The sequence below is a fragment of the Hoplias malabaricus genome, chromosome 9 (assembly GCF_029633855.1).
Source record: "Hoplias malabaricus isolate fHopMal1 chromosome 9, fHopMal1.hap1, whole genome shotgun sequence".
NCBI lineage: Eukaryota > Metazoa > Chordata > Actinopteri > Characiformes > Erythrinidae > Hoplias > Hoplias malabaricus.
Genome location: NC_089808.1, coordinates 38,146,767 through 38,162,545, shown reverse-complemented (window position 1 = coordinate 38,162,545; position 15,779 = coordinate 38,146,767). Strand labels below are relative to the sequence as shown.

Here is a 15,779-nt window from a genome sequence, read left to right as displayed (position 1 = left end):
TATAGTGTAATGCTTCAAAACAGTGTGACATGAATTTTCTATAAACCCATCACTCTTATTATTTCTGAGTGTGTTGCAACAATCAAGTTATAAATTTGTTTCTATTTATAAAACAATCAAATTTCTCAGTGAAAACATCTGAATTTTTTTGTGCTATCGTTAAATAAAATGTTCAAGAGTGTTATAATATTACATCACATTTAACAAAATATCCCAACTTTTCCAGAAATGGGTTTTGTACGGATTTCTTAAAATTGGATTGAAGAGGTGGCTGGATTTGTGGGTAACAGCACTGATCTAAAAGCAGCAGAAAGAGGTTTAAATCACAGCTTGTTCAGGAAAACCATGCTACACCAATAGATCCTTGGGTAACACTCATAGCACTGTATCTCCTACCTGTGAAAGATGGGTAGAGACATGACTATGATTACACATTCATCATTGGGCATGATTAGTATGCTGTTCTGGATAAGAGTGTCTGTCAAACACCTTTAACGTTCATTCATTCTGAGCAGGGTCGCAGTGGGTCCAGAGCCTACACAGAATCATTGGGCAAACACACACACACACACACACACACACACTGGAACATTTCTCACAAACAATCCACCCACCAACATAAGTTTATTTCTTGTGTGAAGAAAACAAAGCACTAGGAGGAAACCCACACAAACACAAAGAGAACACAACAGACTCCTCACACACAGTGATCTGGAGCAGGAATTGAACCCAGGACCCCAGTACCCTGGAGCTGTGCGGCGGTGGCGTTACCCGTAGCACCAGCTGTTGTCTGTGTAAGCCTCTGTGTGTTCATGTCTGTGTTAAACTGTCATTTATTGAAAAATGAATGAAAACGAATCCACTGGAGAAATTCCTGTTTACCTGGTTTTATTATCTGACGTCATGGGTTTATAGGTGTGCATTATTGACCAATCATCACACAGGATAAAATCACATAGCAGCAATGATAAAAATCAGTAGTGGGTATCAGCAGCAGGTAAAACTGAAGTGGTGTAGCTTTAACAGAACTGCTAAGGTTATGTGCTCTGAACTTTGATTAGTATGTGCTTTTAGGTTCAAATTAAATGCACATGCCGGTTAAACAATTAAGTTAGGATATTAGGACTGCTCTGTACACATCACCACCAAATTCAGTATAAGGTTCTTGGTGCAAAGCTACAATTACGCTTCATCAGTAGATAGGCCTAGACTCCAAGGGTGGATCTCAATACTTCTGTTAATGCGTCCTTAATTCCTCTCCTCTGTCCTTCAGCTCAAAATTTGCCATTTTTAGGGGTGTATCTTTTGAATAAAGGCATTCAGAGAAACTGAGGTGAGGGAAGAATAGAAAGAGACAGTGATTAAATGTCAGTCGAAAATTGAATAGTAGTTTTTTTAGCTTAGCGCCACATGATTAAAGAGACAACCGAGTCAAGGATGTCTCAGAAGCATTTCCCTCCCCTCCTCTGTGGAGGCTCTAAGACTCGAGGAAAGGATTCGTAAATGAACACATTAAGGAATAAGATCCACCCTGTGTTGTCTCTCTACTCTTCTCCCTGTAGTTTTTCCTGTAGAACATCCACAGCAGGTTATTTCACATCTACCACAGAGCGGTAAAGTGACTGTGCAGGAATCTGAGGTTCAGCACTCTGAGATCATGCGTTCAGCTACAGCTGAGACGCAGGTACTGGGAGGGTTGAAGACACCAGGGTCAGTAATGCCCAGCTGCAGGTCAAAGAAGCGTGTGGACGTGGTCACGCTGCTGTTCTTGGTGTAAGTCTCCTGCACGGGGTAGCAGTCCTTCAGGGTGTACACACCCACCCAGGCCTCATCTGAGAAGGAAAAGACGCAGATCATGAGGAAATTTAATAGCTAAATAGTTCTTAAACATTGACTGTATAACGCTCTTCTTACATCAGGCTGTACTTACGTTTACGAGCTGGCTTTCTATCAGACCACTCTTGAACCTCAATCATGTCTCCAGGCCCGCCGATGAAGTACTGATCCTCGTAGGTGGAGTTCATGGGGATGTCGTATGGGTCCCATGCTTCTGTTAAATTGAGCTTAGCACAGTCCTTCGTAACTTGGTCAATCTGGAAAAGCACTCCATTCGGGAACAGGTAGATGTATTCAAAGTACCTGTGCAGTGAGGGTCAATATCAGTCACATGATGTAGACACAGGCACAGGTTAAGACTGAAACAGGACCCTGTTAATACACTTTTCAAAAACGGCCTCATCCTGTGACTGGTCTGTAGTGAAGGGTACAACAATGAGTCTAATACACTCCACAGCAGCAACAGCTTCTACACCTCTGGTAGGACAAGGAACTTTGCTGTGAGGATCTGAATGTGTTTAGCTTAAGAGCTTTAGTAAGTTCAGGTACTCCAGGGGTGACCAGCCAACCTTGACCCATCCTCGCTGAGCTGTTTGTAAAGTGCTGTTCAATGACCCAAAGTGCTGACAACATTGAGACCTCAAAAGACAAACAGATACAGAGAAGTACAAAAAGGTACAAAAAGTAAAACAAAAACAAGTGTACATGGAGGCCAAGGAGCAGCACTGAGCCACACGGATAAACTGGGTCGCAACAGCCACAGCAGGACACCAATCACAGGCAGTGGCAGCAGGCTCATTAGTCCACAGTCCCAGTGCACAAAGTAGCAAAGACAGCCAGGCGCCTGCTGAACTGTGGCAATGGAAATGGCTCCCCTAGTCAGCAGGCCCAGCGGTTAGCATCAGAGATAGCAAACAGCTAACCTCCGGGCAGTGACGGAGATAACCAGGCCTCCAGGTTAGATCTCAGGGCAGAGAGGCATAGAGGAGAAAAACCCACTGCACTCAGGTACAGTGCCATAAATGACACAAAACTAATAAACCAATTAATAAACAAAACATGAGTGAGACAAGGGCAGTGACGTCAGACAGAATATATTAGTGATGCGAGGACTGATACTGAAATATCGATACCTCCGATACCAGATCTTTATGCTCTAAAATCGATTCTCAAATCAAACTATCGATCATTTTGATGCTTCAGTCATTTGTGGTAGTGTCATTAACAGGAACACAGTGGAAAGTAACTAAACTAGTGAGAGTTTGTCAAAATGATGCGCCGTTGGTGGGAACTCCTTTTTTTTCTGCCTGTGTAAGTGCGTAATGCATAAGGGCAGCGGAAGTCAGTCACTCAATCTGAAGACAGACACGATGGCAGAGTGTAAACAGAGTCATGTGAGGAGCTATTTCAGCTCTTTCTCTCTACAGTCTCTGGCAGAGTCCTTCAGTGCTGCAGGCACCCAGAGCGGGGGGCAGCCATCCCCGGGGTTGTGGGTTCAGTGCCTTGCTCAAGGGCACTTCAGCAGTAGATGTTTCCACCGGTCTTAGGGATTGAACCTGCAGCCTTCCGGTACCAAGCCCAGTCCTAAAACCATTAGGCCCTAGCTGCCCACCAGCTCCTGCTCTACCATGATGTACCCATCCACCTGACTCATCCATCCTGTTTTACAAAATAATCAGGGGTATATCATCTTCACGTTTCTGTAAAGAGCTAAATGTCTGTGTTTATGATGATGATGATGATGATGCAGGTTAAAAATGAAGGGCATCACGTGTTGTTTGTTTGCTGCAGCTGTGTGGACTAGAAGATGGCCACTGTCCATGTAGCCTTTGCACATTCGTTTCAGGATTGCACAAACAGAAAATCACAGGGGGATATAGTAAACAACATGTATACTGTTCAATGAGGGGCTGGTCCTATGTGCCTCTTGTGTTATCCACATAATTTATATATCTATACAATTATATATTTATTAATGCATGTTGTAGTATTATGTTGTGACATATTTTGTTATATCTATTTGCTACAGACTAGCCTTAGTCTTTTTCATATTAAAAAACATTACACAAAACAGAAATGCTCCTAGACATCAACATACGAGTTCAAGAGAGGAAATGGAGAGCTATAAAGCCCCCAGCATAGGGCCAATGAGTACAGGAAGGTACTGGAGGTAAACAGTATATATTTTATGACTGTATGAACTCTGCTATAAATATAACGGTAGTTGCACAGAACCCATAAGCTCCTCACCTCTTGCATGGTGTGTGTTTCCTCTTCTCCTCCAGGACTCTTATCCTCTGGTTCTGCCCATCATAGGAGAGCAGGCTCCGTGTGTTTCTGCCGGTCTGGTGGTCGTATTGAACGCTCCGTCCCTCCCACTGCAGCGGAGCGGTGCAGGGCTGCGGCCGAGGGGCGCCTACAGACGAGCGGACACAACTAACCGCCAGCACCGCCACACATACGGCCAGCGGAGACACTCCACGCCGGGACATGGCCGGGTTATCGACACAGAACCGAGCTCAGAAACACAGTCAGAGAGGATTAGAGGACACTACACCAACGGGAGAGACTGTCAGAGTGAGGTTTCAAGACCCTTAGATCGGGCTAGTAGTGGATGTGTCGAACATGGATGAATCGGTTCGTTTGTAATGTGCCGTTCGTGGGTGAATTGGATCTTTGAGTCGACTCTCTGACTTGTTTTTATAGTTGGACAGTTGGCAGTGAGTCGACATTTGAAGAACTGATTTTTTTAAATAGACAAAACCCGCCCTGTGACCAGTGATTCTGGGTAGGCCCCGGCCCCACCATGAAAACGAGGAAAAGGGAAAATTAATGAATGTTTATTTTCTTTTCTAGTCTAGACACATTTTGATTTTTAAAATTGTTAATATAAAACATTTTATATTAATGAGGTAAGCTTTACTCAATTGTAAATTTACTAAATTGTATTTCATTGTAGCCTCTGAGAAGCCAAATGCTCAGTTAACTGTTAAATATTATGTATTACGTGTATGTATTATGTATTATGTATTAAGTGGTACATAGTCAAATTAGTGAATTTGCGGTATTTAGGACTATTGCTATGGTAACTGTAACCGTGTTCGTTTCCCAAACCCTCCACTTCCTCCTCTCTTTCATCTGTGTTCATCTCAATGAAGAGAACGTATCTCATATGCCTGTTTTCCTCTGTTTTTTTATCTTAAATTTTTCTTAACAACTGAAAATACAAGTATTTCAAAACATATTCTGAATGTTAACATCTTACTTCGACTAATGACAGCATGGTGGGTTAGATTTCTCTCTCCATGTAAATGTGTAAACAATTCAGGAATACTGTAATGTTCAGGGGCAGCAGGTGGTGTTGCAGTCACACAGCTCCAGGGACCTGGAGGTTGTGGGTTCTAGACTGTCTGTGAGGAGTGTGGTGTGTTTTCCCTGTGTCTGTGTGGGTTTCCTCCAGGTGACGGTCTGTGAGGAGTGCGGTGTGTTCTCCGTGTCTGCGTGGGTTTCCTCCGGGTGACGGTCTGTGAGGAGTGCGGTGTGTTCTCCGTGTCTGCGTGGGTTTCCTCCGGGTGACTGTCTGTGAGAAGTGAGAGAGGGACGTGCGCGCAACGCTGTTTTTCACCTCTCTGCTGACCATTTTTGATCAGTGTCTTTTTATACATGGAAAACCCTTTGAAGTACACCATCTGTTCGCTCTTTTACATTTCAGTCATCTTTTACTGTATCCTGTTCCCAAAACTCAGAGTTTCCCACCATTTATTTCCCCCATCTCCTGTATTTCTAACACCTTTCCAGACGTGGCATGTGCCTCCCCCTCTATCTCCTTGGTCTGGAGACAAAGGGAGGTGTCAATATGTTATTTGAAACACACACACACACACACAAGTCTGCGGTCTCACACAGAGAATTAGGAATAAAACAATTTCAGTTTACACAAACATGCGTGGCCATTGCTGATTAAATATCTCTATTGATTATGAATCATTTATATAAACAAATTTCCATCACAGGAGTGTGGCGTGTTCTCCCTGTGTCTGCGTGGGTTTCCTCCGGGTGACTGTCTGTGAGGAGTGTGGTGTGTTCTCCCTGTGTCTGCGTGGGTTTCCTCCGGGTGACTGTCTGTGAGGAGTGTGGTGTGTTCTCCCTTTGTCTGTGTGGGTTTCCTCCGGGTGACTGTCTGTGAGGAGTGTGGTGTGTTCTCCCTGTGTCTGCGTGTGTTTCCTCCGGGTGACTGTCTGTGAGGAGTGTGGTGTGTTCTCTCTGTGTCTGCGTGTGTTTCCTCCGAGTGACTGTCTGTGAGGAGTGTGGTGTGTTCTCCCTGGTGGATTGGCGACTCAAAAGTGTCCGTAGACAAATAAAAACCTTGAGAGGAACCAAGGGAATTCTGCCTCCAATCAACATTCTTAATGCTGGTTGTGTGTTAGTGTGTGTTGTTCTGGTGTGAGTGGATAAGACACAGCAGGCCAGTCCTGCTGTAGTTTTTAAACCTTGTAGTGTCACTGTTGGCCAGGGAATTATCCACTAACAAAAACACCCAGACAACAGCATCCTGTGTCCACTGATCAAGGGCTAGAAGACGAGCTGAAGTACAGCACAAGCTGCTGTCTCTGACCTTACATCTACAAGGTGGACCAACGAGGTTAGAGAGTCTCACAGAGAGGACAGAGTGTTTAAAAACCACACAATATAAGGAAGTGCTCGTACTGAGGAATCCCAGCAAAAACCTTCAACATCTCTAATCAAACAAAAACAACATTGTATTGAAGTGCATTCAAATCAGGATATTTTATTTTCATTCAGTTTGTTGCTCTCTTACGGGTGTTTATTGTGAGGCATTAGACAGTTTAGAGTTACACAATACTGTACAAAAGTTTAGGCACCTGAGAAAATGAGATTTAAATCCTTATTTATCTGAAAAGTTAAAACCCTTAACATTTGAACAAAGGCAAAAGACATTATTAGAATAAGCAGTGATTTCTGTGTTAATGTGTTGATTTAACCCATTGACAATCTCTCCTCGTGGCAGTCAAGTATTATACGTGGTTATCGTGTAATATGTTTACAGAGATTAATGAATGTATTTGATTTAACAAACCAATACGATCAAGGATAACATCTGAAAACAAACATTGTTCTTCACACTTACTCACAGCACCTCTACTATATTTTAGAGAATAATCCTTTAATGTTTTAGTGTGTCAAATATTAATGTATTTTAAAATTCCTGGGATACTTGGATGATTGAGGGCTTAGAAATTCCTATTTTAATGTCCAAGGAACCTAGCACACACAGCATCTGTACTGGGAACAAGAACAGAACAGCACGGAGTCTGCTGGACACCCTTCAACAAACACATGTGGTGATTACACACCATAAACTCTTTTATATTGAAATAATTCACATTAAGTAGCTGACCGTATGAGTAACAAAATAAATTGGCCTGTAACTGTGTAACAAGTTGTATTAGGGAAACAACTGTTGGCTTACTGAGTGAAACTTCATTTGATTTTATTATTCATTCATTCATTCGTTCATTGTCTCTAACCACTTATCCAGTTCGGGGTCGCGGTGGGTCCAGAGCCTACCTGGAGTCATTGGGCGCAAGACAGGAATACACCCTGGAGGGGGCGCCAGTCCTTCACAGGCCAACACACACACACACACTCCCACCTACGGACACTTTTGAGTCGCCAATCCACCTACCAACGTGTGTTTTTGGACTGGGAGGAAACCGGAGCACCCAGAGGAAACCCACCCAGACACAGGGAGAACACACCACACTCCTCACAGACAGTCACCCTGAGGAAACCCACGCAGACACAGGGAGAACACACCACACTCCTCACAGACAGTAACCCGGAGGAAACCCACGCAGACGCAGGGAGAACACACCACACTCCTCACAGACAGTCACGCGGAGGAAACCCACGCAGACACAGGGAGAACACACCACACTCCTCACAGACAGTCAGCCGGAGGAAACCCACTCAGACACAGGGAGAACACACCACTCTCCTCACAGACAGTCACCCGGAGGAAACCCACGCAGACACAGGGAGAACACACCACACTCCTCACAGACAGTCACCCGGAGGAAACCCACGCAGACGCAGGGAGAACACACCACACTCCTCACAGACAGTCACGCGGAGGAAACCCACGCAGACACAGGGAGAACACACCACACTCCTCACAGACAGTCAGCCGGAGGAAACCCACTCAGACACAGGGAGAACACACCACTCTCCTCACAGACAGTCACCCGGAGGAGTCGGGTGAGTGGGTTTTCGCCGGGTGACTGTCTGTGAGGAGTGTGGTGTGTTCTCCCTGTGTCTGCGTGGGTTTCCTCCGGGTGACTGTCTGTGAGGAGTGTGGTGTGTTCTCCCTGTGTCTGGGTGGGTTTCCTCCGGGTGCTCCGGTTTCCTCCCACGGTCCAAAAACACACGTTGGTAGGTGGATTGGTGACTCATAAGTGTCTGTAGGTTTGTGTGTGTGTCTCCCTGTGAAGGACTGGTGAACTCTCCAGGGTGTATCCCTGCCTTGCGCCCAGTGATTCGGGGTAGACACTGGACCCATTGCAACCCTGAACTTGATAAGCGCTTACAGACAATGAATGAATGAATATCTCTAGCTGTGGTGCTGTCTTGGTTTAAATCAAGTGGAGTTCAGAGTCCTGTCAGAGTCAACTCCAGAGAGACCTGAGTTGTGTATCACTAAATGAAAATCATGAAAAGTTGCCATGATGATAACTTGCAGAAATTATGATAAAAACAACTAGATCCAGTTAATGGCATTGAAAAGTGTCTGAATTTCATTGAGAGCTGACATTAAATCTTTTCCCAGTGAAGGAGGATAAAGAGTTTAAAAACACTCACCGCTTGATGCTGTGTGGGGACTGACACTGTATTTTTAAAACTTCCCTTGGATGAATATAAGTTATTTTATATTATTTATGTAATCCAAAGTGTTTGCCAGACTGTAATCATTGAGCTTTCTTTGTTTTTACAATTCTTTCACATATAAAGAGACGACGAGGCTGGATGCATTTGTGAAACTGTCTGTGAGGAGTGTGGTGTGTTCTCCCTGTGTCTGCGTGGGTTTCCTCCGCGTGACTGTCTGTGAGGAGTGTGGTGTGTTCTTCCTGCGTCTGCGTGGGTTTCTTCCGGGTGACTGTCTGTGAGGAGTGTGGTGTGTTCTCCCTGTGTCTGCGTGGGTTTCCTCCGGGTGACTGTCTGTGAGGAGAGTGGTGTGTTCTCCCTGTGTCTGAGTGGGTTTCCTCCGGCTGACTGTCTGTGAGGAGTGTGGTGTGTTCTCCGTGTGTCTGCGTGGGTTTCCTCCGCGTGACTGTCTGTGAGGAGTGTGGTGTGTTCTCCCTGCGTCTGCGTGGGTTTCCTCCGGGTGACTGTCTGTGAGGAGTGTGGTGTGTTCTCCCTGTGTCTGCGTGGGTTTCCTCAGGGTGACTGTCTGTGAGGAGTGTGGTGTGTTCTCCCTGTGTCTGTGTGGGTTTCCTCCGGGTGACTGTCTGTGAGGAGTGTGGTGTGTTCTCCCTGTGTCTGGGTGGATTTCCTCTGGGTGCTCCGGTTTCCTCCCAGTCCAAAAACACACATTGGTAGGTGGATTGGCGACTCAAAAGTGTCCGTAGGTGGGAGTGTGTGTGTGTGTGTGAACGTAAATGGAGACACACAAAACTAGAATGTTTCCGAATTGCATGGCAGCACAGCCTCACCGACTACAAACATGCCTTATCTAAAGCCAAATCACAGTACATCTCTTCCCTTATAGAAAACAACAAAGACAACCCTAGATTCCTTTTTAGCACTGTATCAAATCTAATTGGAAACAAAAAGGAAATCAACCCCATTGTTCCCTCTGATTTCTGTAGCAATGACTTTATGATGTTTTTTAATGATAAAATTGATTGCATTCGCCTCAAAATCCAAAATCAGTCCAAAGTCACATCGGCTCCCGTAGATGAACCCCCCGCCAGCTCTGAGGTGCACTTAGACTACTTGAATTCTGTCGATGAAAATGACTTGCTTAGTTTAATTAGCTCATCTAAATCAACTACATGCTTACTGGATCCTGTACCAACACAATTATTTAAACAAATTTTACCTAAAGTCATTAGACCATTGCTCACAATAATAAACTCATCCCTCAACATTGGATATGTACCAAAACCTCTGAAACTAGCGGTAATCAAACCAATTATTAAAAAACCCAATCTTGACCCTCTCGTACTCGCAAACTACAGGCCAATATCAAACCTCCCTTTTATTGCTAAGATTCTAGAAAAAGTCGTGTCACAGCAGTTGTGCTCTTATCTACAAAACAATGACATTCATGACATTTTTCAGTCTGGATTTAGACCAAATCACAGCACAGAAACGGCTCTAACAAGAGTAACTAATGACTTACTCCTTTCACATGATAAGGGCTATATATCTATTCTGGTGCTGCTTGACCTTAGTGCAGCATTTGATACAGTAGATCATGTGATGCTTCTTGATAGGCTGGAAAATCTGGTAGGAATAAAAGGATCTGCCCTCTCTTGGTTCAGATCTTATTTATCCGATCGTTACCAATTTGTTTATCTGAATAATAAATCCTCTAATCATACTTTAGTTAAATATGGTGTTCCACAAGGATCAGTGCTCGGCCCTGTATTGTTCACACTCTACATGCTGCCACTGGGTCGACTAATCCGTAAGCATGGGATTCAATTCCACTGTTATGCTGATGACACACAACTGTATATATCAGCCAAACCCAATGATGTTGCTTGTCTACATAAAATAACAGAATGTCTAACTGAAATTAAAGACTGGATGATGCAAAACTTTCTCATGTTAAATTCTGATAAAACTGAGGTCTTGTTACTAGGTAAAGATACTCAGATACATTCACTCAGAAATGCTGCTATTGATAATTCAACAGTAAAACACAATGCCATCATTAAAAACTTAGGGGTAGCCTTTGATTCGACTCTCACATTTGATACCCACATATCCAATACAGTCAAAACCGCCTTCTTCCACCTACGCAATATTGCCAAAATTCGGCATATTTTATCATTAAAAGATGCAGAGAAACTAGTGCATGCTTTTATAACTTCACGTCTAGACTACTGCAATGCGCTCCTGGCAGGGAGCTCGTGCAAAGCGTTACACAAGCTTCAGTTAGTTCAAAATGCAGCAGCCAGGGTGCTCACTAGAGCTAGAAAATTCGAACATATCACCCCAGTTCTCTCGTCCCTACACTGGCTACCTGTAAAATTTCGCATTGACTATAAAATACTCCTCTTAGCTTATAAATCTCTAAATGGTTTAGGCCCGCAGTATCTTACTGAACTTCTCATACCTTATCGCCCGTCACGTACACTTCGTTCACAGGATGCCCATCTACTCTTTGTTCCTCGCATTAAGAAAAACACAGCAGGAGGAAGAGCCTTTTCTCACAAAGCTCCTCAACTCTGGAATAGCCTTCCGGTTACTGTTCGGGGCTCAGACACACTCTCAATCTTTAAATCTAGATTAAAAACCTACCTTTTCAAACAAGCTTTTGGTTAATCACTCACCTTCAGGTTACTCCTTCTCTATTGGTGTTCGGGCTGGTTTTCATATTATCACTGTTCTGTGTTAACCCTGTCATATCACCATAGCTACAGCATTCTTAGTTAGCTGTGTAGTAACCGCCAACACGCTGTCTGTCGCTGGGTTCTCTTGCCTGACCAGTGGAAGCTTTTTTCGCAGGACAAATTTCCCCGTTCTTTACCATGACCCTACTAACCTCTGTGTTTTTATTTGTTCCCTTTGTCTGGCTTTCTTTCTCCTGTCTCTCTCTCATGCTTTGAGATGTCCTGCTGATCTCCAGGTGTTGCCCTGATCCAGCCCCTGTGTCCTGTACAAGATCCTGGCCTTGTCTCATCTACACTATCATGCTTGGCCATGCTGTTTTATCTCAGATTAACTCTGCACCTAATTTTAACTCACACTGAATCCCTGATCACCTCCTCCTTCATCAGACTCATACATCACTAATATCATCATCCTCACCATTTTCATTTCTGCTTCTCCATCATCACTAATATACTACATTTATATTACTATAACCCCTTCACTTTTACTTCTGTTCTCTGTTGTGTCTCCGGTGTCGACCCGAGGAGGATGGGTTCCCCGTATGAGTCTTGGTTCCTTCCAAGGTTTCTTCCTCGTGTGCTGAGGGAGTTGTTCCTTGCCACTGTTGCCCCTGGCTTGCTCATAGGAGGCTTGGACCCGGATCTCTGTAAAGCTGCTTTGTGACGACTTTTTGTTGTGAAAAGCGCTATATAAATAAAATTTGATTGATTGATTGATTGAAAATGTATTTGCAGAAAACAGAAAATGAAAACTAAACATAGACTGGTAAATATGAAACCAAACCAAAATCATGAAGGCTTAACTGAAACTTAACAAACAAACATCAAGCACAAACAGAAATGCTAACATGAGCAATGACTGAACCCGGAATAAAGGCACGGGGCTTTGAACGATGAGGAAAGAACAGGGAGAACCTGGGAATATTAGTTTGATGAGTTCTCTTCAGTCACTGAAAATTAAAACGTTCTGCTTAATGCTTTAGGAAGAGCTAATGCCATGGAAATGAAACCTAAACTCCTGGATTGACTTAACAAGAGTCCTACATGACAATGACAACGTTTTGTTTTGATGTTGCTCTGTGTGCTGAAGAATAACACATTACACAGAAAGAACACTACTTCACAGTGATCCTCTGTGGGGCTCGCAAAACATGGTTTCATAATGCTTTTGCGCCCCCTGCTGGAAGAAAGTGGATTGGCAGTACTTGAAAGTTTTGGACTTCTCTTCAATGGATTAACCGGTTGACCGCTCATTAACTGTTGTGGTAACTCAAATAAAAAAAATGCTTCCATTCTGTGGCTAATTTTTGAAGGCAGAGTAGATTTTTTTTGTTTGCTGCCTTACATTTCCCATAATCCTCTGTGTCAGCACTGTCAGCAGCACTTGTCAGGAGAAAACACCAGAAGCAGGTAACTGTAAATACAAAAATCTCAGGAAAGAAACAAGAGGGGAAAAGGACACAGAAATAGGTTTGTCCAGACAGAGCTTTTTCAAACTATCAAATGTGCTTCTTGTCATTCTTCTGTTGACAGAAACGGAATAAAGGAGGAGGAGAGGTTCTCAGTTTTCTAGTATATCTATCTCTTGGTGCTTTTTGTTTATTTTGTTTTCTTTTAAAGCAAACTGTATGAATCAGTTTCACAGATTTATTACAATGTACAACTTATTTCAAATGTGACTTTGAAAAATATGGTTTTGAAATGTAAATGTAGATATAAGTGTCTGTGTCTCCCCATTCAAAGAGAGGGGAACCTGGTCATGAGTTGGAATATATGCCTAGAGGGCAGGTGAGTGGACAGTGTCATTTAAAACACTGTAGGAGGAAGCACCTCCATTTTATTTTGGGGAAGAGAGCATCATATCCACAGATGACCAATCAGGATTGAGGATACCCAACACTGAAATCTGGTTTTGTATGTTTAATTAAACACAGTGAATTATTTTTTCTTACCTATTTATGTATATTTTGTCAATTTTGCAGAGTGTCAATTTTCCCTGGGATTAATAAAGTTCAAAATGTACTACTGCAAAATGCTTTAAAATCTAAATATGTTTAATGTCACTTTTTAAACCGTTTTCATATCACAGAGGCACTTTTGCATTTGTGTGGCTTGTTTATCTATTGAATGTGTGAACCTGCCGACCTAAGATCCTGCACAACTTATGTTTCAGAAAGCATTGTCTGGCCTCCCCCAGTCAGTAATCTGCTTAAGATGAGTTAAAAAAGTCATGCTCATTCTGCATTTGCTTGCGGAAAATTCTCTCAGCATTCTGGATCTTCTCCGTTGTGTTTAGGTACCTGTCCAGAATGAGTCTGAAATGCGTCTCTGGATGGCCACCTGAATTACTTTCTTTCCATGTATAGTACGCATTGGTTTTGGTTATGTTCAGGTTTTTTGCCAACCAGGGCCAGAGTCTGGAGCAGGGCAGGAGAGCTACAGCGAAGTACACAGGATCTCTGTCAGCCATCACTTCTTTGTAGGTGCTCAAATACTTCTCCATGGCCGGTATGGGTGTCACAGAAGATGGATCCTGTAGAAGGTACAATGTAATTAAGAAAAATGGACAGCTTCTGTATTCACAGGTTTCTATTGCAACATGTCAGCTCTTACCTTGATGTGAAACTGTTTGAGACAGGAAACCAAAAAATTATTGTAGCTATTGTATCTACCACTCATGAAATCACTCATGTCTTTAGGTTCTTTGACCTTGTTCTTCATCTCCCACAGCATCTCAGTCACTTTCTGGAGGTAGTAGATGTCCTGCAGAGTGAAGTTTACATAGCGTTCAGCTTGAAGGGCTCCACTCTGCATTTGTTGTAGAAAGTCAGTCTTGAGTGTTTGATTGGCAATGTCTGTGTTTTCATCCCAAAGATCGTCATAGACGTCATTGCCTTGTTTAGCCGTCACACTGCATCCAGATTGTGGGAGAACATTGCTCTCGATGTGGTTGTCATTAGTCCATGGAGAATCGCAGTTATCTTCGACACGGGCAGACGCCAAACCATAGCTACATTAATGTAAAGGCAGGTCAGTAATTTCTCAGTATGTAGGTTAAACATTTATACAGGTGATTACTCTATATACAGTCATATGACAAAGTTTGAACACCTCTGGTTATGTCAGATGTTTTGCCAACTTTTCTAAGTGAAAATAAGTTAACACACTAACAACAACAACTGTCTACAGGGTAGTTTTCTGCTAATTTAAGTGCACAATTTTAAGATCAAAATTGTATATATATTGTGGGACAATTCATTAATGTTTCTTTTTTATTAAGTAGCCTTTAGCGTTTTTCCAAACCAGTTTTTTCTGTGTGACATTTACAGATGTTGTACATTGATTATTAAGAGGATCAAATAGGAAACTGTTACCTTACCTTAGAACAAACTCAAAAAGTAAGACAGAAAGAACCGCAGACTTCATCTTCTCTCCAATGAGATAGAGCTGTAGAACTGTAAAATCTTGTAAAGGTAAGTTAAGACAGAGGTATACTCTCGAAGATCTCACTTCACTCATCCCTTGATTTATACTCGTACCACAGCTGATCACGTGTTTAGAGTGCACATGCCACTCCTCAGAAGTGTTTCGAAATATAACAAGGAACCCAAAAAGGTATGACACATTTGACTTGAATGTGATGGAGAAGATTACACTGTGGGTGCTTCTCATGAACTAGTGGTGTGGGTGGCACCATTATTCTTTCTACAATAATAAACAAATGTAAACCTTAGGCATGCGGAAGAATTGATTTCGGAGGGTGTTGAGTGCCACTGTGCCCTTTACGCAGTGTTTCCTGCTCATTTGCCTTGCGCTCCCATCACATCTAGCGTTGCCTAATTTCTGAAATCGAATTCATGAATGCAGCAGCAAAGCAGAATCTGTACTTCGCCAATGCTGTATTACTGTATAACTGCTGTACTGTTTTAAACTGAAAGAGTTCTAAGATATTTTCATCCTCATTTCATTACCATATTTACCTTATGTCCAGTAAAAATGTCATATCATTAATCATGCTGAAACATTTGCTGTGTTTTACTGTTATGACCTATGTTTAATATACAGAGTACTCTGTTTATTCCTATATTTGTCTTACACTTTGTTAATATTATTGTTAATCTTATATAAAATTAGGCTATCTAATGTGATTGTTATTTATAAAGAATTACTTTGATTCTTAAACCTCAGTCAGCTTTACTGTCATCACAGATGTGTTGAGAGAGAAATGGAATGTACCTTCACTTCAACATTAACATGCTAACATTAGTTCTCCCTGGAGAAAGTATACTGAAGTAAACTTCA

At 42.7% G+C, this 15,779-nt stretch overlaps 2 protein-coding genes across 2 annotated transcripts; both read right to left on the bottom strand.

The window, feature by feature from the left end:
- Positions 1 to 643: 643 nt before the first annotated feature.
- On the bottom strand, positions 644 to 4,501 carry epdr1 (ependymin related 1). The gene is made up of 3 exons (XM_066681371.1): positions 4,087 to 4,501; positions 1,931 to 2,139; positions 644 to 1,832 (listed from the first exon to the last, which is right to left on the bottom strand). The coding sequence occupies exons 1-3, from the start codon at positions 4,326 to 4,328 to the stop codon at positions 1,642 to 1,644; spliced, it is 642 nt and encodes a 213-aa protein (XP_066537468.1). The 5' UTR covers positions 4,329 to 4,501; the 3' UTR covers positions 644 to 1,641.
- Positions 4,502 to 12,246: 7,745 nt separating this feature from the next.
- LOC136707843 (uncharacterized) lies at positions 12,247 to 14,973 on the bottom strand. The gene is made up of 3 exons (XM_066682120.1): positions 14,857 to 14,973; positions 14,091 to 14,487; positions 12,247 to 14,010 (listed from the first exon to the last, which is right to left on the bottom strand). The coding sequence occupies exons 1-3, from the start codon at positions 14,901 to 14,903 to the stop codon at positions 13,687 to 13,689; spliced, it is 768 nt and encodes a 255-aa protein (XP_066538217.1). The 5' UTR covers positions 14,904 to 14,973; the 3' UTR covers positions 12,247 to 13,686.
- Positions 14,974 to 15,779: the final 806 nt, after the last annotated feature.